Raw genomic sequence first — 22,075 nt, forward strand, 5'->3', positions numbered from 1 at the left:
CGTGGTGTTTTTTGGCGGGATGGAAAACGGCGGCTCGGCGTTGTAAGATACACATTGTACTACTTAGCATCGGTTAGGATCTACGGATAATGAGCACACGCGATACGACCAAGATTTCGGAACAGTTCCCATCGATGACCCGTGGACTTATCGATGTCTCAGTCTTGGGTCTGGGGAAGAGGAATCCTTAGCGTGCGGTAAGATGTTTGACGGATTTTGCTAGGGGTTGGTCGGGACATTTCGCTAGCGGTCTAGCCACCCTGAAATTTCGATAGCAGGGGCAATCTGCATATGTCGGTAAATGGTTGATCCGTCGCAAGCTGATGAGGTAACGCAAGAAGGTATCATCAGAAGCGGGGGCTGTGATGGAGATGTGGACTGACGAGGTCAACCTTGGCTTGCGTAAGGGGGTGGTGATATTTTTGCCGCTCCCGAGTCCTTGCAAACGCAATCGTGACAACCCATGTCATGAGCCGCACGGGGAGTTTGCGGCAGGCCCAAATGACAACACAGAGGGGCCGGTCAACCGGCATTTGCGGCCTATTTTTGAAGACTTCTGACTGTGTTTTCTGTCCAGTTCACCTCAACGGCTCCCATCTCACCTAAGGCCGTATCTCAACAGCACCAAGAGAAGGAAAAAAAACCTGCGGCACGGCGGCCATCGACGGAGCAAGCGATCCCACCACACCACTCCAGCTGTCAAAGTTCTCAGCTGAACTAAACAGAGCCAAGGCACGAAAAGACGTGGAAGCAGACAGGCTAGCTAGCTCAAAACCAATGAGGATGCAGCCAGAAACGTGACGGCGTTCGACCCCCCCAGCCATTTACGCAAGCAAAGCAGCGATCCCTACTGCAGATCGGCGACGGCTCGTCGCATCGCTGTTGCACAAGCCATTGAGGGGGAAAAAACAGGAATGGGAAGGGAAGCGGGAATATTCAATGGTCGACCAACAGCCACCCTCGATGCATGGAAAAGCCAGTTAGCGTCCAGTCTTTTCAGCCACAGGCGGTTGGTTCATCTTAACGTGCGCATTGTGCTGAGGACTCGGGCTGGCAGCTGGCTTCTGAAGGAATGTTCACAGAGTGCCCAAGTGCAACCAATTTGTTTTCTTAACAATGCAAACACTTGCGAAGGGCTGGCCATGTACCGGAGACTTGCTCCGTCATAGGCCCTGCAAGGTGCCGGGGGTTAGCCGGGGGTGGGGCCGAGCAAGCTGTTAGTGGAGATTCCAGCAGCAAGTCGCAAGACAAGCTACGTCATTGACCATCACAGCTTCTCCAGCCCCAACCAGGCCAGGCCACGGCCAGACCAGCCCAACTGCAAGCTGTAGCTGAAAGGGGACGGGACGAAAGAAACGTGGATGGTCAGTCTAAGGTAGGTGGTACACTAAAGCAAGCTGCCACAGCTGGCGCAAGCTGGGAGGAGCTATGAGGCAATCGGAGGGGTTCGCTCCTTCCTTCTTTCACTAGGCTGGGCTGGTGGTGCCTTGGGGTGTTATAATTCCAAGATTCCAGCTCTCCGCACTCTGGCTTTCTTAGCCATTCTCCATTGCTTTGCCGTTTGTCCGTCTGCCAATTTCTTCGCCCTTTCTTGTCCCCCCTCGGACACCGATTGACTCGACAAGACTTTGCGTGCCACATTACCGAGAACTAATAGGCAGGGTTGAGTGCATGGCAGCAAGATGAACGTCGACGAGCACCACCTGCCGGTCGGCGGCCAGCATTACAGCGGCCGAAACCGCATCCCTAACGTCCATGAGTTCATGGCACAGCTCGACAAGGAGAAGCGCGAACGTGATGCCGAACTCGACGCAGAGGACAAGAAACTCAGAGAGGAACAACGCCAGAACAGACACAATGCCAAGGCGCAGGGACATGAGCCGTCGCCGCAAGACACCAAGGCCCATCAACCCCAGAAGGACCATCGCTGGCGTAAGAGGAAGACGAAGACGGTGCGAGATCCCGTCACCGGAAAGGATGTTGAGATTGAAGATGCAAATGAAGACTTCAAAGAGGTCGTAGACAATCCTCAGGTAAGCAATTGGCAGCCCTTGCCTTGTAACCGAGCTTTACTGATGAAAGCTCGACAGATCTCGATTCCCAACGAAAACCTCGGGAAGCAGGCCACCGTCGCCACGTCCTCGAAGCAGTCCGGCGAGGAGTACAGACAAGCTCAGGATGTCACCGCACCGCCCGACCCAGTCGAGCCTGGAAGCACCACCGACGTGCCAATTCACAGCGAAAAGACCAACGTCAACTTCTTCAAGACTCCCAGCGTGAGCTACGAGCCCATGTTCGAGTCCCTGGAACAACGAGCAAACGTCCTCTGCGCCGGCATTTTCTTCGGCATCGTCATCGTTGGCAAGTTCTTCGGCGGCGCTCTGTATGGACTTGTACCTCTCGCCTTCTGCGTTGCATCTGGCGTTTTCCTCTGGGTCAAGGACCTTATCACACAGGGCAGAAACACAGAATGGTCCAGCGAGCAGGAGCGCGGCGAGACTGCCACCGTCAACCTGGTGCCTGAGTCCGTTGAGGTAAGCAGACCAAGTCCCAACACTTCCTCTGGCAATGAGCTGACCGCGTCCAGTGGATGAACACCGCCATCGGAATCATGTGGAACTTGATCAACCCCGAAATGTTCGCCGGAGTTGCCGACACGCTCGAGGATGTCATGGTAGCATCTGTTCCTGGCATCATTGAGAACGTCCGCGTAGCCGACATCTCCCAGGGTAGCAACCCGCTGAGAATTCTCAGCCTGCGGGCTCTACCGGACTCTCACGTCCAAGATATCAAGGACGAGGCTCACAAGCAGAACCAAAAGAACACCGACCCGAACGAGCTGGCTGCCATGGAGCAGGCTGGTTCCTTCTACAACCTGGAGGCATCAGTTGCGTACCATGCGAAGCCCTCTGGAGCTGACATTTCCTCCAAGGCACGCAACATGGGAATGCAACTGGTTTTCTACCTGGGTGTCCGGGGTCTCTTCGGAGTGCCTCTCCCGATCTGTAAGTGATTGAGCCCGGTTTCAAGTCGTGGTATCTAACCGTGTGTAGGGGTCGAACTTCAGGGTCTTGTCGCTACAGCCCGTATCCGCCTTCAGCTTACCCCCGACCCGCCGTTTCTGAAGACCCTGACCTTTACTCTGATGGGAATTCCCAAGGTCCAGGCTGGCTGTACCCCAATGATCGAGAAGGGTGTGAACATTCTGAACTTGCCCTTGATTTCAAATTTCGTCAACTGGGCCATCGGCGCCGCAGCCTCTATGGTAGGAAATCCATCACCGATAGCCTCAATCACAGCTAACAGCCGTGTAGTACGTTGCTCCCAAGAGCATGACCCTAGACTTGAGCAAGATGCTTCAAGGTGATGACATCAAGAAGGAGACTCTTGCACTCGGTCTTCTTTACATTCGCATTCACAAGGCAGTTGGCCTCAGCAAACAGGACCGTCGCGGCAGCGAGGGCGGTGGATCTGATCCATACATCACCGTGGCTTGGAGCAAGTTCTCAAAGCCTCAGTTCTGCACTCGTGTCATTCAAGACGATCTCAACCCTGTCTTTGAGGAGTCCTGCGGTCTCTTGGTCACTGCCGATTTGATCAAGGCGGACGAGCAACTTTCCGTTGAACTGTGGGATAGCGATCGCTCATCCGCGGACGATGTCGTCGGAAAAGTTGAGCTGAGCATCCAAAAGCTCATTCAGCACCCCGGCAAGATGTTCCCTCAGGTTTCGAAGCTCGCCGGTGTCAAGGCAGATACCACAATGCCCGGAGAACTTCACTGGGAAGTCGGATTCTTCGGAAAGACTCAGTTCCGCAAGGCTCTTAGGACTGACGGTAAGGACGTCAATCTGCCTCCTGAACTGAAGGACAAGAAGGAACTTCAGGACGAGAAGGGTACCATCGAGAATGCTGAAGAAGACGCTGTCGTCCACACTCCTCCCGACCCGCTTTGGCCTTCTGGTATTCTCAGCATCGTTGTTCACCAGATTGTTGGACTCGAGCTGGCCAACGTCAAGGGTTCCAATGGAAAGCGCAAGGGACGCGAGTTCGAGCCCGCCCGCCTCGATGCTGGCGACGTCAAGGAAGAGCAAGGTAGCAGGTTGCCCAGTTCCTACTGCACTATCCTCGTCAACGACGAACTCGTTTACAAGACACGTACGAAGGCTGTATCATCGCAGCCGATCTTCAACGCCGGTACTGAGAAGTTTATTCGCGACTGGAGATCTTGCATCACGACCGTCACCGTCCGTGATTCTCGCAACAGACAGCATGATCCCATCATTGGGGTTGTTCCTCTCAAGCTTTCCGACATCCTGCAAACAGGAAGCGAGGCTACCCGTTGGTATCCATTGGATGGTGGCATCGGCTACGGAAGAATCCGTATCTCTATCCTCTTCAGATCAGTTGAGTTGCGGCTGCCGCCTCCTCAACTAGGCTGGGATGTTGGAACCTTCGAGTTCACTTCCCAGAGTATGACCGCTGCCGGTTACGGACACTTGAAGACCAAGATTCGTCTCCGCACCGGCGGAAGTTCCGTAAGCGTTAAGAGGGAAACTTGTCAGAAGATGGACGGCGACGATGGATTCTACTGGGATATAAGCGGCGAGAACAACCACGAGAAGATCCGTCTGCCCGTTCGTTACCGTTACCGGTCCCCGGTTTTCTTCGAGTTCTACCCTCCTGGCAAACGTCATGCCGATGCTTACGCATCTCTGTGGCTGCAATCGCTTCCGGACCATGACGAGCAGGATTTCGATATCCCGATTTGGAAGTGTGACCGAGGTGTCCGGCTATCGCAGAACTACATTACTGAGGACAACTTCAAGGATATCCCCGACATCAAGATTGAGGAGATCGGCCGTCTCAAGTTCCGCGGAAGGTTCTCAACTGGAACTGACCGCGATCACGTCAAGTTCGTCACTAGCAACGACTCAAGAGAGACGATCGAGACTTGGGAGGCTTGTTTCGCAGAAGGTGTGCGCGGTGAGGAGGTCAGACCCGAGGTCCCTCCTGCCGTGCAGAAGCTTCACGACGAGTCTCTGACCCACGGTCGTGACGTTTTGGCGCAGGCCAACCCCAAGGAGAAGGAGAAGTGGATGGCCAAGGACGGCACGGATTGGAGTGGAGCGTTTGGAAAAGACCCGACGGAAAACATGGATGGCAAGGGTGTCGACCTGAACGACGAGGAACGTGACGAGTTCGACTCCGACGACGGCGGCGACGACAGCAGCGAGCCCGATCTTGGTCTCACGGATGCCAGCACCAATCAGGGAAGCGACGCTCGACAGTCTGTTGACAGCGCCAACAGCGCCAACAGTGAGACACCAAGCATTTCTAAGAAGAACGGCAATGGCCCGGTTCAGGCGTACAAAGACTACCAGAGCAGGAGCAGAGACCTCCATCGCCAGCACAGAGGCCTGATGCAGTGGCGCCCGATGCGCAACATCCAGTTTGCTAAAGACGAAGCCAAGTACGCGGTGCGGAAGATCACCAAGCTTGGTGCTTTGAATGGTCGCAAGCCGGATGTTGAAACTGAGGTGTAATGTATACTTTCTTTTGCTTAACCGCAGGGAAATCAGGGAGGCGAGGGAAAGTTTATGGATAACGGTCTTCGACTCATTTCAACTTCAGTAATGTCTATGAAGTATACCTAAATAACGGCAGATTGTGATGACAGGGGCGTTTCGTAATGTACTTTTAGTCAAAGCAAGCAAATGAAAGTTTTGAATTTCTTATGAACCCCTCTGATGCCTTCAGTCTAATTAAACAAAACAGATTATCCAGAATATCCAGTGCCACTGCCGCGACCACTGCCGGCACGGTTGGTGGTACACTCAGGACGAACGACGACGTCAGCTGCATAGCGCGGAAGATCCGTCGGATTGCCCGGAATCGTCACCTCGTCAGTCACGACGCTCACGAGAAGGCCATTCACGGCAGACCGGTCCTGAACCTCACCGTTGGCCAAAGCCACCCGCCAGTGCAAGTTCTTCTGCAGGTACGGAACCACGTCCTCGGGCTCCAGGCTGTCGACCATGCCGGCGAGGTACCGCTCCACGAGGGCCAGCGTCAGGGGCACCTGTCCCGTGATCTGCTGGCCCCGGGCCCGGCCCTGCTGACAATTCCCGCAGGCCGTCTTCTCGCCCTGCCCGAAGGTCGCGAAGGCGCCCACGTGCGAGTGGTTCGTCGGGTACAGCACCGGGTCGGCGTCGTCCGGGGAGCCCAGGAAGACGTGGACCACGTAGTTGCCGCCCAGGTCCGCCTTGACGGCACGGATGTTGACGAGCCACTCGAGGTACGTGTTCTCCGCGCCCACGAGCTTCTTCAGCTCGCGTTCGGAGGGGAGCTGGACGCCGTTGGTCTGGGCCAGGGGAGCTTGTTCATCCCCCGTGGACCTGGTGAGCTGTCCGCGCTCGGCTTGGACGTGGCCCTTCGCCCGCTGCTGGAGCTCCCGCGTGGAGCTCTCCAGGTCGTCGCCGGTGCTGCGCATGATGTTGGCGAAGGTCGACCTCTTGCCGTACAGGCGGTCCAGCTCGTTGACGACGTCCTTGGGGGTCGGGAACTTGGACCTCTGGGTCTCCGGGTACGCGTAGCCGAAGGCGTCGGTGTAGCGGACGCCGACGGAGGTCCAGAACTCCTGCTGCTGCTGCTCCCCGCCGGCGGCGCGGGCGAAGGGGGCGAGCGGGGTGCGGATGGTCTCGGGCTCGCCGGCCTTCACCACGAAGTTGCCCCAGTCCTCGCTGGCGTTCTTGGTGGTGACGTAGGTGAGGGGGTCGGCGGGGTCGTCGTGGACGGCCTGCCAGATGGCGAAGAGGCGGTCGATGTTGGCGTGGTGGAGCCAGAAGATGGGGTCGAAGGAGGAGATCTCCGGGTTGGACATGTGGCCGCGGCCGCCGCCGGTGTAGTTGTGGACGGCGTTGTGGACGTCCTCGATGGAGCCCCAGGCGCGGAAGTCGATGCCGGCCTGCTCGGGCTTCTGGGCCTCGAAGCGGTTGGACGAGGCGGTGGCGTACTCGGTGTAGGACTGCAGGACGAAGTTGACGCGCTCGGTGAGGTTCTTGCCCTTGGGGGAGGACTGGGCGCCGGTGAAGAAGCGGAGGAGCTGGCGGGTCTGTTCGGCGTCGGCGTTGGGGGTGTTTGGGTAGCGGACTGTGGTGCCTTGTTCGGGGAACTATGGTGTTTTTGTTTTAGTGATTTGCTGCTGGGGGGACTACGAGAGATGGATGGTGTGTGTGTGAGGCGGTCATGCTTACCGTGTTGATGTCCTCCATCGACTTGGATTCTCGGAAGGCGTAGTTGGCCAGGGGGTTGATCTCGGAGTCGCCCGGCAGGCTCCTGGGTCTGACGACCTCGTTCAGGGCTTCCGTGGCGGCTTGGGGCGGGAAGACGCCGAGGTCGGGACGGGCCCAGTCCCAGTAGGGGAGGCGGAAGGACTTTGCCGCTCTGAGGTAGTCTTCTCTGCGCTCGTCCTCGGCGTAGGCGTTTGCGATGAAGTTGACGTGCTTGTAGAGCTCGGTCTGGCCGTTTCGTTAGTCTTTTGACCTTGAGACGGCTGTGACGTGCAACAGGGAAAGACGGGGGATGGATGGATGGCTTACCTCGAAGATGGCGAGGTAGGGACGGTGCCAGGTGAGGAAGAGGATGGAGCTGTGGGTGCAGAAGCCCTGGAAGGGGTTGTCTACGGGGACCATCTTGTTCCAGTCCTCGTCGGGCCACTTCTTGTAGGGCAATCCGTGGATGGCTTGCTCTATGGTCAGTTTTGTGTTACTCTCCAGTGTTTGAGTTACGCTCACCTGCCAGCTCGAAATATGAGAGGGGCATGTTCTCGGGAACGGCGTTGCTCTTGAACCTCTCCAACCCCAGCAGGAAGAGATTCCATTGGTCGGGATGGTCCTTGATCATATCGCGGACCTCCATTCGGACAGGAGGGTTCTCTATCAAAAGTGAGTTGATGGACATACTGGACTGCTCTGAAAAGAGAAAACTTACGGGGGTCGTCCACTGGGATACCGTGGACGAGAATAGGGCCTTTGGTTCCATCGGAAGACATGTTGATTCAAGTTGATACTCTAGATGATTTGGTCTGAGGGTTGGAAGTGAAATCCACTGAGAAAGATTCAACCTGGAGCTCAAGAAGTCAAGCTTATATACTTCACAACCTTTCCCTCACCCCACGCGGCCGGTGTACAGTTGGTGCCTGCGGCCCGGGTATGAGACAGCTCCTTTCTCAGTAGGGCTGAACGAGGTCCCGAAGTACCGGAAGTCAATGCGCGTTCCGCGGCCGTGCCGTTCGGCGAGCCCTTTCACATTTGACTTTCCCGTAAGACTTGGCACCAGTTCCGCGCGTGCTGGGCTTTCCTCTCTCTCTCTCCAGCCAGCCATGTCAGCTTTTCGGGGCGGCTCAGCCGCAGGGCAAGAAAAACGAAACGTTTCGTCATGTCAGCCTACCCTCCAAGCCAATGAGGCCGACTCGGCGGCTTACCGATTGTCGAAACATGCCGACTTTTCATTCCACTTCGGGTAAGATGATTCAGATTGTGGCTTGATGGGGGGGGTTTGTTACTCTACACATTACGAGTTTCCGCGACGAAAACCTCCCCTCACCCACCGCGTCATGTGTGTCCCGCGTACCTTGGGCTGGGCATGCCGTCAGTTACCGTCACTGGTCAGCAGATACCATGTTCGGCGACCTCGTTCGTGTGATTGCGAATCACGGGCTGGTATTGTGCGAGACGATCCCCGTCTCGGTGGGTTGTGGAACGGAGGCTGAAAGGCTATCATGTTGTTATACCAAGCCTCGCGGTGTAGATGGCGGGGCCTGTAGCACCCGATAGATTGCGTATGAGAATTGTGGACGTTGTAGGCACCGAGATCACTCTCTTGGCACTGGGAACAACCAAATGAGGCAAACAGGGGCGTATGATATATTCAATTTGGACAAGGCCCAGCTAAGATGGCAGTGCGAAGAACCCGAGAAAAAAGGTAGAAAAGTTAAGAGACTCGGCATAGAGTCGATTGTTGATTTTCTAGACAGCTAGTTGTGGATTCTATACTATTCGCAAACGAGAACGCCCATAGTGCTCTCGAAAGAATTATCCCACGGGTCCCAAGTGTTCCAATGATACCTCAGTTGGCGCCGTACTTGGTATAGGAAGTCCCACGCGCTGGAGCCCGTCTTGTTTACCTGATCAACGTCCCGTCCGAAGACCTCCATAAAGTCATATCCGTCACCGTGGAACCTCAGTCGACCACTTCTGTCAACTTCCTTCTTGATAGCCAGGTCATACTGTATTAAGTAGACCTTCGCCTCAGTATTGCTCGCCTAACTCATACTCTCCCTCAGGAGACCAAGAAAGAAGCCGCGCGGGCCTGGTTCGTCCACCATTTCATCGATGTTTTCCTCCGCCGGGTTAAAGGCCCATGAACTGTGGTACTCGAACCCGACTCTCTCCCGGAATACTGCTGAGTGGTAGGGCGCGCAGCGAAAGCGGCTGTCAGCAAGTTTGAGATACACCCAGTGGTTTGGTGGGGTTTGGAAAACCCTCAGGTCTTCGTCCAAGATGATATCGAAGGAAATGTCCTTGTCATTGACCACCATGCTCTGGGCGCCCAAGCAACGGTTCCCCACAGCTGGTTGCATCTTCTCTCTCACAGCAGCTCTCGACTCGCTGCAGGCCGTCCAGTTTCCGAAGCCGATGGTCGATGGGTTGCCGTGCGTCCACGGGCGCTGCAAGCCGTCGTCGAAGACCGGAGGCATGATTATGGGTGTGTCCGTACTGCCCGGGCAAACGGAAAAGAAGTGAACGCCTGGCCGCAGGTCGCGGGAAGCAGCTTTCCAGATTTCGAGTCTGATCTCGGGTGGGAGTAGAGGAAATAAAGGGAATGTTGGCGTCATGGCTTTGAGGTTTCCTGAACGCCAGCTAAGTAGGAAATTGTATAGATAAGGGTATTGGCGTTGATGTGGTCTACAGACTTGATTCGTCTACTTCTGTAGTTATGGCTGGGATTTGATGTAGGAGGGAGAATCAAAAGCTTGGGGTGCGGGTGTCGGCAAGTGCTTTGAATGCTGGTTGCCCTGATATTCTCGAAAACACGGCAGGTGCTGCCCGGAAGTTGGGCAACAGGACCAAGAAAACGAGACCTGAACAGAAAGCCCACCCTATGTTGCTGAACACGCGTGTATCCTTCCAAGTTTGGTATGGTCTCTCCAAACATTGAGGACTTGATGGTTTGCACGGGATGGCACGAGTGAAAAGAGCTATAACAACTGCAATTCGCAGCGCAATACAACGCAGCAACCCTTACTCATCTGACTCTATTTGACATCTCACCATACTCAACGACTATAGACTCATCATCTGATGCTACAAAAGAATAAGACTATAAGAGGATAAGCTTTTAGGCATCCTGGGCGGCGCTTGTGAATGGCCTCACCCTCTAGGTCGAAGGGCCAGAAAGGCGCTATAAGCGCAGCAAGCTGAGATCGTAAACCTTCAAACAGCCTGCGAACAATATATGAACCTGAAGCCACGTTTCAAATCTCCAGCCTATCGGTTTTCGCTTGAGTATTCTGCCTGGAGCAGGTCTGAGCCTGAGATAAAGATTTGTACTCTCCCCAGGTAAGATTGGCTGGCAACTTAGGAAGGTCGCATTCGCTGCTGCTGACTTTCGACAGGCTATTTGGCTGGATCAGAATCGTGACCTTCGGAAGGGATCCCCAATGAGGTGGGAGACTACGCTCAACTTCCGCCAGGAAATCCCAGGCGGACATCAGCTTCGTGTCTGGATCAACAAGTTCCGCGTGTTCCCAATCGATCTGGTACCACAGGACTTTGTGGTTCTTAGCATCCATAAACTCGTATCCGTCGCCGTGAAAGATTTGCCTATCCTCGCCACTTCCTTCGGAAGCCGGCTGTGAAAAAGTCTTGTCTACCGTAAGGAACATCCGTCCCTCTCTGGATCGCATTACCTCCAAAAGTTTGAGGAAACAGGCCCGTGGACCGGTTCCCCTCTTCATATCCTCGAACCTCTCTTTTCTTGGGTCAAATGACCAAGACTCAGCGTACTCAAAGGCAATCGGTTCCAGCGGAAAGTTCAGCCCCCTATGCGTGAGACCCAGAGCTTCGATTGCTTTATCCACGTCTACTTGCTGCTTTTGAAGCACATGAAGGATAGTGAGGTCGTTTTTGGGTAAGGCGTTGCTGTCGAAGGAGACGTCACGTCCGTAAAGTCGCATGCGATAGGTGAGACGAGCCTCGGCTGTGATGCCGGCTTTTGAGTTCGAATTAGAATCAGAGAGGATCCTTAGGGCATTGTTACTTGTATACTGCTTCAGCACGGCGTATCTTGATTCCCTGCAAGCCATCAACTGTCCGATATAGAAGGTTGACGGATTCAGAGTCGCGTATTCATCGCTACAGCAAGGGAGATTGACAACATATTTGCCATCGGCATTTTGAGCTGTCGCGTTCGATTCGAGGGAAACAAACTTCACGCCTGGAGACTTGACACAGACCGATGCCTCCCAAATCAGCAGTCTGAGCTCGGGCGGGAGGTTCTTGAATGAGTGAAATGTTGAGGGTGTGGCTTCCATGATGAATATTAGTGAGTGCAGCGTGATAAGTTCGAAGCATATCTAATCCTGCAATTTCGAACCATTCTGTGGTATATATACTCATCGTTCGTATTAACCTTTTCGGTACATATGGACATCAACACACCGCACCACTTCTCTCATGGAGTTACTCTCAAGGTCAAGCTAGCTCATAGCCATTGTGGGACAGGTTAGATCAGAACACCTTTCGGGGGAATTCGTCTATAAACGGAGATGACCAACTGAGCATACCGTCAAGTGACATCAAAAAGTCTGGATCCAGAAGTTTGAAGGTCAACTCGTTCAACCTACAGCCTAGAGCCAACTGAAGAATCTCCCCGGCGGCGAGACAAGATCCTTCACGATTCATCAAGGTTGTCTCGTTCAAAATCGCCATAACTCCGCTTGCTCCTACCAGCCCCATTGCTACTCCTTTCTTTCACTTTCTTCACCATCTCACGCACAGTCTCGGGATTAGTTGGTCCAGACCAAAAGAACCACTGCTGTGTAAACGCCTTCCCACCAGCAAGTTCGGGGTTGGCGCCCCTTTCCAGAAGCCATTCGGCGTACTCGTAATCCTGCGCAGCACATGCATAGGCGAAAGCTGTCGTCTCATAGGTGCTTCCCCTCTGGCGACAGATCATGTCGGTGTAGGGCACCATCTTCACATCATTCACACCCATCAGACCCAGTTCGAGGACATGCTCTGCGAGCGGACGTCGTCTGGAGAATGGCACATTCCAGATATCCAGGTTTCTCAGTTGTTTGACTTGCCCAGATACCAGGCTGTGCAAGGGTCGGGCGTACGATAGGTTTGCGCCATGTGCGAGGAGCATGTCGACGAGTTCCATGTCCCACAGGCCAAAGGCTGCGTTCAAAAGTTCCCCGGTTTCCCTCTGCAGAGTCGGGCTCCCGTTTTTGACCAGGTGACCTCCATCGATATTTGGATCTGCGCCGTGCTCCAAGAGAAACTTAGAGAGCGGTTTGTTCATCAGGCAACCCCGATACGGCAAAGCAATCTTGGCCACGTTGTACAGAGTCAGTTTCCAGGCTTGGTTTGGATGCCAACCAAACTCCGTCAATACTTTGACCAAGGGCAGGAGGTCGCCTTTGTCTTCTCGGCCAGGGTCGAAGATGCAGACATCAGCATAAACGGGCTGACGGCGGGTACATGGCTGGGATTCAGGCCGTACGAAGACGTTGCCGTGAAGCTTTGCTCCTAGGTCGAGCAGGTATCGCACGACAGCCACCTGGTTTTCAAAGGATGCATGCTCGAGACCGTACTGGAGGATGGCCTGGCTTGGCTTCTGCCGTTGAATGAAAGCCGAGACTTCTTCGAGAAGGCCTTCCTCGCATGCCGCGAGAAAGTGAACGACGGAATCTGCGTGGCTGATCACGTATGGCTTCAGCGCATATTCAGGTCGGGGTAGTATTGGCGGCAGGGGTGGGAGGTCGGCGACAGCCTGGCACGGCCGCTCCCACTCCTTGGGCAGGGATGCGTTATGGCGACGCTCAATATTTGCTTCTTCCATAAGAGATATTCGATCGCGAATGATATCTATGCGCTCACGTCTGTTCCCCATAATGTTTGGTTCGAACGCTTGCTGTGGGCAGAAAGAAGTCTTGGAATGTAAGGGGTGAAAACTAACGAAGCGATTGATAAATGAAGAACGCTGGAAAACGCGGGTTCCCCTGGTATCTGAGAAAGAATCACGTGAGGTAAGACCAACGAAGTCCTGGATGTAAATGAAAGATGACTTCAGATCTCTGCATGTATCCGCTTGTTGGTCGCACGTATTAAGCGACTCGCAGCGGTACATTCCTCACCACACTCGACAACGTCGACTCTCATTCCATTCCCGTGCGACGCGCCAAATCTAGAAGTAAGGAATTGCGACAATCAACACCATCAAGAGAGGTAGGTAGATCGCAAAGGGCTGCAGCTGTTTACAATCAAGTCAGAGAGAGGATCTGTGTAGACTGTCGCCTTATGCTTCATGGGGCGCTGTCACACCTACCCTAGGGCAAGTCGATACCCCATTATCGCTATTGGTGTAGTCAATGTTGCATCATTTGAAAGATGATCACTATCATCAGTATCGCCGTGATTGGTGGCGTCTTTATCGTCGTCGTCCCTACCCTCGTTGGCAGTAGGTGTGTACGACCTCAGGAGGATGTGATTTAATTTGCTCCTAGATCACAAACGTATAAGCAAAAGCATTTACGAAGCGCTGCACTTCTGAACAAAAAACAAAAGAGTTCTCCTCGACGGGGAATTGAACCCCGGTCCCCTGCGAATCGTGTTTCCATGACAAGCAGATATCCTCACCACTAGACTATCGGGGAATTGATAGGTATTGTTGTTGATGTCTGCTCCAGGAAACAAAGGTGGATATGAAGCCTCACGATACCCACTTAGGTCAACAACCCCAAACGTCCAGTTCGTATCCGACTTCAGTCTGCGCATAATCCTGCATCTTGCGTCAATTGCTCACTTGATGAGCAAAAGATTCGTAACGTAATGCTAGAAAAGGCACGCGTGCAGCCCGGACATCGACCGGCGCTGTCGCCGGCATCAGCCCCGCTCTTTCGGGCCTTCGGACGGAATGAAGTACCGGGAATCGGAACTTGGCCGCAGATTGATTTCTTTTGATCGTTGCCACGCATGGACATCTATTTTCTAGCTCTACTCTCATTGCCTATTTCTTTCCCTTGCCACGACCTCCAAAGCCCCATCCGATTTGATTGGCCATCTTGACATTAACGCCAAGTTCGTCAGCGTAAGCGTACACCAAACCCGGGTTCTTCTGAAACCAGCGCCCGCACATAATCACATCTATCCCAGATTGGAGGAACCCCTCTGCCATTATGCCGGTGCTGATGCCTCCCACGGCTGACACAATCATCTTGTCCCCAACCGCCTTCTTGATCTCCTTAGCGAAAGGTGCTTGGTATCCGGGGCCGGACTTGATGCTTGTGGACTGCAGAGGATGAATGCCCCCAGAGCTGACATCCAGAAAGTCGACCCCTTTCTCAGCCAAGATGGGCGCCAACTTGCACGAGTCTGCAACGGTCCAGCTCTCCGGAAACTCCTCCTTCATATTGTCGAACCAATCCGTCGCGCTGATCCGCACGAACAAGGGCATGTCTTCCGGAATGGCAGCTCGGACCATATCCGTGATCTCAAGTACCAGCCTCACACGATTTTCCCAGCTCCCGCCGTATTCATCGCTGCGCTGATTGCTGATGGGACTTAGAAATTGGTGGATAAGGTACCCGTGGGCGGCATGAATTTCGACGGCGTCGAACCCAGCTGTCACAGCTCTCTTGACCGCAGCCACAAACGCCGCCTTGAACTCCTGAATCTGGGTGATAGTCATGGCTTTTGGCTGCGGATAGGCATCGTTGAATCGCAGCGCTGACGGGGCGTACACCTTATCAGGCCAACCGCCGACATTCGCGCTCGCAGTAGCGTTCATGTGTAGGAAGGGCGCCACGGTGCTAGACTTTCGGCCGGCATGGCTGAGTTGGATACCGATTTTCTGGCCCTGGCTATGGGCGAATTCGACAATGCGTCTCAGGGGCTCGATCTGGCCGTCTTCCCACAGGCCGATGTCCTGAGGGGTGATGCGGCCCTCTTCTTGCACGGCAGTTGATTCCATGAGAGTGAACCCCGGTCCACGCTGGATGATTCCGCCCAAGTGAGTCAAGTGCCAGTCCGTTGCGTATCCATTCTTAGCTGAATATTGACAGAGAGGCGCAAGAAAAAGACGGTTCTGAAAGGTGAGGCCTCGTACAGTGAGAGGCGAGAAGAGCTTGGGAACCGGGGCGCCAGTTGTCGTACTCAGACCTGTCCCAGATACGGGTTCTTGGGCGGGGGTATAGTATGATACGTTTTGTGCCGACGGGTTATCAATGGCCGGAAAGTAATCTTGAGAACTTTGCGCTTCCCCGTTTGAGATAATTGCCATTTTGAAAGTAGGTTCTGGCCGATGTCGGTCGTAGTCGATGTTGAATTAGAGGAAGTCTTCTTAAGGCTTTGTAAATGTTGGCTACTTTATATGAGGTTCATGGAAAAGCAAGTCTTGTCATATAAGTCACGGTGCTACGAAAGCTGATACTATGTTGCGAAGCCGAGACTTCTCGGCCCTTGATGTTTGTCACCGATGACCGCGGTCTCTGGCCTCTCGGCAGCTCCAGCCGACCGGCAAATACTCGAGTTATGAATGGGAAATAACCTCTCTGTCTAAGTTGTCGGATCTTGCATCCGTGCTTGAGTCCGTGACTCATGGTCTGCGAGTGACGGTCTCAATCTAAAAAGGCGTACTAATTGTGGTGGTCGGCTTTGCCCCTATTTTCCCCGACGGCGTAACTTATTTGTTGCCGAACGGGCAGAACACAACCACGAGCGAGACAGCAGGCACGTCTCAGAAACAGGAAAGACTGCCTTTCTTCTTTCTCCAATTAATTTTCGACATATATTATGAGTTAGGACTACCGGCCGACGTGGATTCTCAAGTTCGACGCAAATCGTCGTGCAATATCTAGCCCCGAAATGCCCTCTCCAAATTTGGTTGAACAACACACACAGTACGCCCGTATCGCTCAAGACGCAAGCTCAACAGGACGATCGTTTGCATCCACTTCTGTAGCCCGCGTGTAAGACGACAGTTCGATCGGTGGTGGCGGCGTGGTGTTCAGCTCTCGCGTTTGAGGACTATGCCCTGCTTGACCAGAGAGCTCCTGCTTGTTGTCATAGCCCTTGTGGAAAGGATCCCCTTCTATACCTCCCGAAGAAAGTTCAGCTCCGTTCTTCATTTTCTTTCGCTTGCGCAGGACTGTGAACACACCACCGCCGACAAGTATCAGAACAGCAACCACTATCCCGATCACAATCCCGGCGATGGCTCCTGATGATAAACCGGCAGCATCCTCTTCTTTGAGGTTTGGATCACGGCCGTAGAGTGGAAAGGGAGGATGCTTGACACGAATAGGGCCTGAGTTGGGAAGATTCGTGAGGGAAAGGGTTTGCCAGGCACTCCAGTTCGTACGCTCAGATGTGCCGCTCACTGTTATCATTTGGTTGATCCAGACAGTTGTTGGCGTGCTGAGGTAACTGAAGCAGTCTCGGTACTGAACGCCATCCCCGGGATTAAGACATTGCCATCCTGAGGGGCAGCACCACGTCTGAGTCAAGGAGCGGGTGCCATCGGCCGCTGGTAGTGTTGTCGTGCACGCTTTCGTCCAGCCTTTGATACACTCGGTGCCTGGGTAAGCCAGGCTGGTCACGTCGCCTGTTGTCAAGATGTGATCAGCCGTAGACGTTCTCTCAAAGTAACTCCGCCGAATTCGTCCCCGAAAATTCCACTTACTGAACGTGACGACCGGACTAAGCATGCTTTGGTAGGTTTCTGGAAAGCACTGGGTGGGAAGAGATGTCTTCGACGACTCCACAAATTGTGCTCCCCAACAGGTGAACCCGGAAGTTATTTCCTCAGGCTTGGCCGCGCATCTTATTGCCCGTGGAAACGTTTCGCAGATACTGTCTGAAGGCGTGAAGGGGGTCGTCTGAGGCGGCATCGTGTAGCGGTGGAGGGCCGGGAACCCATCTTCACTTCTGGTGAGGGTCTCCGTCAAAGGTTGGTAAGTTGTCGATCCCATTCTACCCGTCAGACAGCCGCAGCTCACAGAAAGTAGACGAGTTGTATTCACGGCAGACACAAGCTTGTTATTGATGAGATGAGGCGCGAAACAGAACCAAAGAGGCCGATTGATAGAACCAGAGGGGCCCCAGGACTTAAACATCAATCGCTCAGCCAGACACCCATGAACATTCAATGTATGTGCTTACTGTTCTACAAGTCTTACAAGTTCCACTCCTTACTGAAGGCATATTGTTGTCAAGTACTACGTGAAGCGGAAGGAACATTATCTAGTTGCATATGCTGTGTTGCGTCTGGATTTGCCGGCTTTTCAGAACTCTACCGGCATGTTCCCTACCACTGGAATCCGGCAGACCAACTATAATGCATCATTCCCCTACGTGTTCACTTTTGACTTAGGGTGCTGTAACAAATGTCGTTCTCGACAGGTTGACCACCTAGCAGGTCTCTTTTGGTGAAGATGTGGATGAGAATTATTTCGATTATAACTGGAGAACACCCAGCGATCACGATTCTAACTCAACAGGGCGGCTACTTGCCTCCATTTATGTAGCTCGTGTATGTGAGTTCAGCTCTGCCGGGGGTTGAGTCGTCGCGCTCAACTCTCTCATCTCCACGCCTTGGCAAGAAAGCTCTCGCTTGCTGTCGTGGCCCAACTTGGCAACTTCTTATTCTTCAGCGACCTGGCCGTGTTTTTCAGCATGTTTCTGCTTTGTCCTGCGCAGGAACACAAACACGCCTATGAGAAGAAGAGAGGCCAGCGCTATGCCAATAACAATACCGGCAATCGATCCTGTTGACAATCCGGACGATTGCGGTACTTCTGTATCCTGGCCAGGAGCGTTACGACCGTAGATCGGAAACACAGGGTGGTGAACAATGATTGGCATTTGATTTGCGAGACTAGCGAGCCTTACTTTACTCCATGATATTGAAAGTGAGCTCCCACTTCTGGGGGTCGTTGTGACGGAGTTGAACCAGACATCAGTCGGGGTCCTGACTATGGTTATGCAGCCCCTCCAAGGAACTGACCCATGCAAAGAGTTGGGACACATCCAGCCTCCGGTTGGACAACACCATGGTTGAATTCAAGTCTCCGGGATCTTATGTGCTTGAGCTTATTGGGAAGGTTGTGGTGCATGCCGGGGCCCAGCCACTGATGCAGGCTGTGCCTGGGTAAGCCCAGGTTGAGACATCGCCTATAAAACTTAGGGGTCAAATCTAAACGGCCAAAAGGGGTGAGTGTCCTTACTGAAAGTTGAGAACGGCATCCAGATGTTGTCATGGACTGGTGGAAAGCACTGTGTAGGCAACCAGCTTTTTGTCTGACTTTCCTCGACAAACTGTACCCCTGAGCAGATATAACCGGAGGTAACATCTTCAGGTTTACCACTGCACATAATGTCCCTCGGAAATATAAAACAGCTGCTGGGTTCTGGGGTAAAAGACGACATTTGCGGTAGCAGTGTAAAGGTTTGGTCCCAGACGAAGCCGGACTCTGATTGAGTAAGTACCTCCACCCATGGCCTCAGGGTCACCGGCCCGGTGGTTGTCGGTGACTGCATTGCAGCTCTCGGTGAACTGCTCTCAGGGCTTTAGTATGGCGGACAAAAAGTGTTTTGGCAATACAGGGTGTGCTCAAAGTAAGAGTAACAGTAAACGACTTGAAGAAGGAGAGAGGGGCTTAAGTTACAGGCCGCCGGGCTTACGCCCGGAGGGAACCGTACAAAGATATATGCATCTCATACCATTGAGTTCGAGCTGACGTCGGTTCAAGTTCCATTCAAAGACATGATGAAATTATCTAGCTGCATATGTAGTGCACCTGGGGTTGGCTGAGTGGCCTGGAGCCAAGCGCTGGACCTCATGTTACCTACCTACATCGTAAGATTGCTGTAGTCACATCCATTCCCCCAAGGCATCAGTTTGTGAGATTTTATCACGCTGGAAAATGTTTCAGATTCTCTCCCTTTCTGCATAAAGCTTTCTCTTGCATGTCTCAACCGGATGATGTTCTAAAGAAGCTTGACCTTCAGCTCCCAGGACAGCTCTCACAATACGCCGGCTTTGTGTCACTTTCTCATGTAACCTTTTCATTTGTAAATCAGCACACAACATGTTCCACAGTCTCGGTCAGAGAATGCGGTAATAGTACGTTCCCACCGAAGGAGGCGGACGCAGATATTGTGCAAGACTGTGAAATCGTCCCTGCTAAAATTCCTGTGATCGGGTTTCGGAGTCCAAGATCGCAAATAAACATTTGAATCCAGATTGCCCTCGACCCCAGCGCTCCAAGTCAACTATGCTCAGCTTCAGCTAAGCCTTCGAGTGGAAGAAGTCCTTCAGAGGATCAGGCGGAGCGGGATCGCTCATCAGACTCCTCTGGAATTCCGTCCTCAGTCTCATAACCGGCTGCATGACCCACGTATTAAACGCCAAGATGTCCGTCTCCTCCTTCGGATCTCTCACGGTGTTGAAGAGATACGGCGACTCAAGACGGCCCGACGACTGGTTGACCTTGGGTTCCCACACCAGATGCAGTTTCCAGTCCTTCCACTTGACAGCTCTGAGCTCCTCTTTGATGTAGAACAGAAACCCCTCCCTATCGGACTTCACCGTGCTCGGCTGCTTGAAGAACGCCGTCTGGTTGATGCCGTCGATCGGCCGATCCCTCGGGACCTTGGACCCCGTCATGGCCAGTATCGTGGTGAAGATGTCCGTGACGTGCACGATCTCGTTGGAGGTCGCGCCCGGCGGCACGTGGCCCGGCCAGCGGATGATGAACGGCACGCGCAGACTTCCCTCCATGGCCGTGTGATACGTCCCGGACCATGGTCCCGCCGTGCCTCTGTACGGCTCTCTGAACTCGGGTCCGTTGTCCGAGGCGAAGATGAAGATGGTGTTGTCCCTGATACCGAGTGAGTCGATATGATCCAGGAGTTCGCCGACGCGGTAGTCCATCTCGGCCATCGAGTCCGCGAAATCGCCCTGTCCCGTTTTCCCGGAGAAGTCCTTGTGAGGCAGAGTCGGGAAGTGGAGGTGAACGAGCGGGTGGTACAGGAAGAAGGCCTTCTCGGCCTCGACTTGTCGTGTAAGCCAATCCCTGGACTTCTCCACCAACATCTCATCAATGAGCCTCCTCGCCTCCAAGTCATAAACGCGAACATTCTCCGAGTCCTCCCCCGCAACCCCCTTCATGATATACGGAAGCTCCGCCACCTCGGGCGTGTACCCGATGGCCGAGGTGAACTGCGTCTCGTCCGTCGTCCTGGGGATGCCGAACCACTCGTCAAACCCGCGGTCCGACGGGTACCGACCGGGGACGTCCCCGAGGTGCCACTTGCCGTGGTGCGCCGTGGCGTAGTCGTTGTCCTTGAGGCACTCGGCCAGCGTCCTCTCCCACCGCGTCAGGCCCTGCGGAAAGCCGGCCGGGACGGACTGGCGGCATCCCGTGCGGATGGGGTGGCGGCCGGTCATGAGCGCGGACCGCGTCGGGACGCAGTCGCTCTCCACGTTGAAGTTGTGCAGCAGGAGGCCCTCGGCGGCGAGCTTGTCGATCCGGGGCGTGGCGGCGCCGCGGAGGGTGCCTCCGCCGTAGCATCCCAGCTCGCCCCAGCCGAGGTTGTCGGCTAGAGCGAGGACGATGTTTGGGCGATTCGGGTCGCGGGACATTGTGTGAGCACGCCGAGACTGGTGAGATTGTCTGTGTAACGGACTTGTCTTGAATTCATATCAACTGCGCGAGACCGGGTTTGTTATATGCGCTGCGATGGACCGGCGTTCGCCTGCTGATACCGATCGCTCAACTCCGAAAGGCACTCCCGGACGGAGATGGCCTCCGGGTCCCGCTTCGCCATCGTGAAAGCATGAGTAAAGCATCTTGTCCTCATCCACTGCTTTATCGATATGATAGGCTATCATCACGGGCCCGTGGCGAGTTCTTTTCAGACCGTTATGGAATACGGGTCATGTTGAGATGATGAGCGAGGTCTGGTGCAAGTGCCGCCTGGAGGATTCGAACGATTTCAATGAATGTTTCGAAGTGCTGTCCGATGAGTCGGTAGAGATGTCGGGACTCGAGCGGTGCTAGAGAAAGAAACAAAGATACACAAGAAAATTAAAATACACCAGATACGGTCTAGCAAAGACGGAGGACTTGGGTTGAATGTCTTATTGACACGAGCTAATGCTGAGGGACGGAGGACGAGTCACTGAGGGAACCAGTTGGTTCAAAGAGAAATTATTATTTGATTGAGACAAGTTCTACTCGATTGCTATGAAGGATGGCCAAACATAAAAATGCCCCAGAAACGGTGCTCAATGGACAATAGTCCGTCAGGGAAAAACAAAGCATGTACCTCACCATCAAATTTCCGACCTCATCGACAAGTCTAAGCGAAAATCTTCGGGCGAGAGCAGAAGAAAGGTCATGCCAAACTCCTACCGGTTTGCTCTTCGCCAGTCGTATACCTCGAAAACCATGGATTTTGTTGGTTAACGCGGAGATATCCTAGCGGGAATGCACATCTACAATAATGCGATGGACCTACCGTTGAGAGAACGTTCCGAATTTCAAGTAGAGAACATTGTCCTCTGAAGCCGATGCGGCCAGATGGGAAGGTTAGCCAAGTCACGACGGTATAGCAACACGGGACGGAGGACCCGAGACAGCATCGCCCTAGGCAGGAGGGGGCGGACGATGGTGGCTTCGGGAGGACCTCCCATGGAGCACTTCACGAGACGTGAAATGGCCATTGAGAAAGAGTATTTCTCATTTGATTTTCTAAAAACTTTTTTTGCTTTTGCAGCCCTTGTCAAT

At 53.8% G+C, this 22,075-nt stretch overlaps 7 protein-coding genes across 7 annotated transcripts; 1 reads left to right on the forward strand and 6 right to left on the reverse strand.

The window, feature by feature from the left end:
* Positions 1-1,682: 1,682 nt before the first annotated feature.
* Positions 1,683-5,543, forward strand: CkaCkLH20_03852 (c2 domain protein; the record flags this gene model as incomplete). Its single annotated transcript, XM_038886571.1, has 5 exons — positions 1,683-2,033; positions 2,091-2,534; positions 2,588-3,005; positions 3,054-3,265; positions 3,315-5,543. 5 exons carry the CDS (start codon positions 1,683-1,685, stop codon positions 5,541-5,543), a joined length of 3,654 nt encoding a protein of 1,217 aa, XP_038748413.1.
* A 233-nt stretch (positions 5,544-5,776) lies between these two features.
* CkaCkLH20_03853 (uncharacterized protein) lies at positions 5,777-8,050 on the reverse strand (the record flags this gene model as incomplete). Its single annotated transcript, XM_038886572.1, has 5 exons — positions 5,777-7,171; positions 7,254-7,517; positions 7,599-7,741; positions 7,794-7,934; positions 7,990-8,050. The coding sequence occupies 5 exons, from the start codon at positions 8,048-8,050 to the stop codon at positions 5,777-5,779; spliced, it is 2,004 nt and encodes a 667-aa protein (XP_038748414.1).
* A 1,272-nt stretch (positions 8,051-9,322) lies between these two features.
* Positions 9,323-9,895, reverse strand: CkaCkLH20_03854 (uncharacterized protein; the record flags this gene model as incomplete). Its single annotated transcript, XM_038886573.1, has 1 exon — positions 9,323-9,895. One exon carries the CDS (start codon positions 9,893-9,895, stop codon positions 9,323-9,325), a length of 573 nt encoding a protein of 190 aa, XP_038748415.1.
* A 639-nt stretch (positions 9,896-10,534) lies between these two features.
* CkaCkLH20_03855 (uncharacterized protein) lies at positions 10,535-11,593 on the reverse strand (the record flags this gene model as incomplete). Its single annotated transcript, XM_038886574.1, has 3 exons — positions 10,535-10,912; positions 10,970-11,271; positions 11,320-11,593. 3 exons carry the CDS (start codon positions 11,591-11,593, stop codon positions 10,535-10,537), a joined length of 954 nt encoding a protein of 317 aa, XP_038748416.1.
* Positions 11,594-11,952: 359 nt separating this feature from the next.
* On the reverse strand, positions 11,953-13,125 carry CkaCkLH20_03856 (nacht and ankyrin domain protein; the record flags this gene model as incomplete). Its single annotated transcript, XM_038886575.1, has 1 exon — positions 11,953-13,125. The coding sequence occupies one exon, from the start codon at positions 13,123-13,125 to the stop codon at positions 11,953-11,955; it is 1,173 nt and encodes a 390-aa protein (XP_038748417.1).
* A 1,167-nt stretch (positions 13,126-14,292) lies between these two features.
* On the reverse strand, positions 14,293-15,564 carry CkaCkLH20_03857 (nadh-dependent flavin oxidoreductase; the record flags this gene model as incomplete). Its single annotated transcript, XM_038886576.1, has 1 exon — positions 14,293-15,564. One exon carries the CDS (start codon positions 15,562-15,564, stop codon positions 14,293-14,295), a length of 1,272 nt encoding a protein of 423 aa, XP_038748418.1.
* Positions 15,565-19,572: 4,008 nt separating this feature from the next.
* CkaCkLH20_03858 (sulfatase) lies at positions 19,573-20,928 on the reverse strand (the record flags this gene model as incomplete). The annotated part of the gene is made up of 1 exon (XM_038886577.1): positions 19,573-20,928. One exon carries the CDS (start codon positions 20,926-20,928, stop codon positions 19,573-19,575), a length of 1,356 nt encoding a protein of 451 aa, XP_038748419.1.
* Between the last annotated feature and the right edge of the window lie 1,147 nt (positions 20,929-22,075).

The sequence above is a fragment of the Colletotrichum karsti genome (genome assembly GCF_011947395.1).
Source record: "Colletotrichum karsti strain CkLH20 chromosome Unknown Scaffold9, whole genome shotgun sequence".
Taxonomy (NCBI): domain Eukaryota; kingdom Fungi; phylum Ascomycota; class Sordariomycetes; order Glomerellales; family Glomerellaceae; genus Colletotrichum; species Colletotrichum karsti.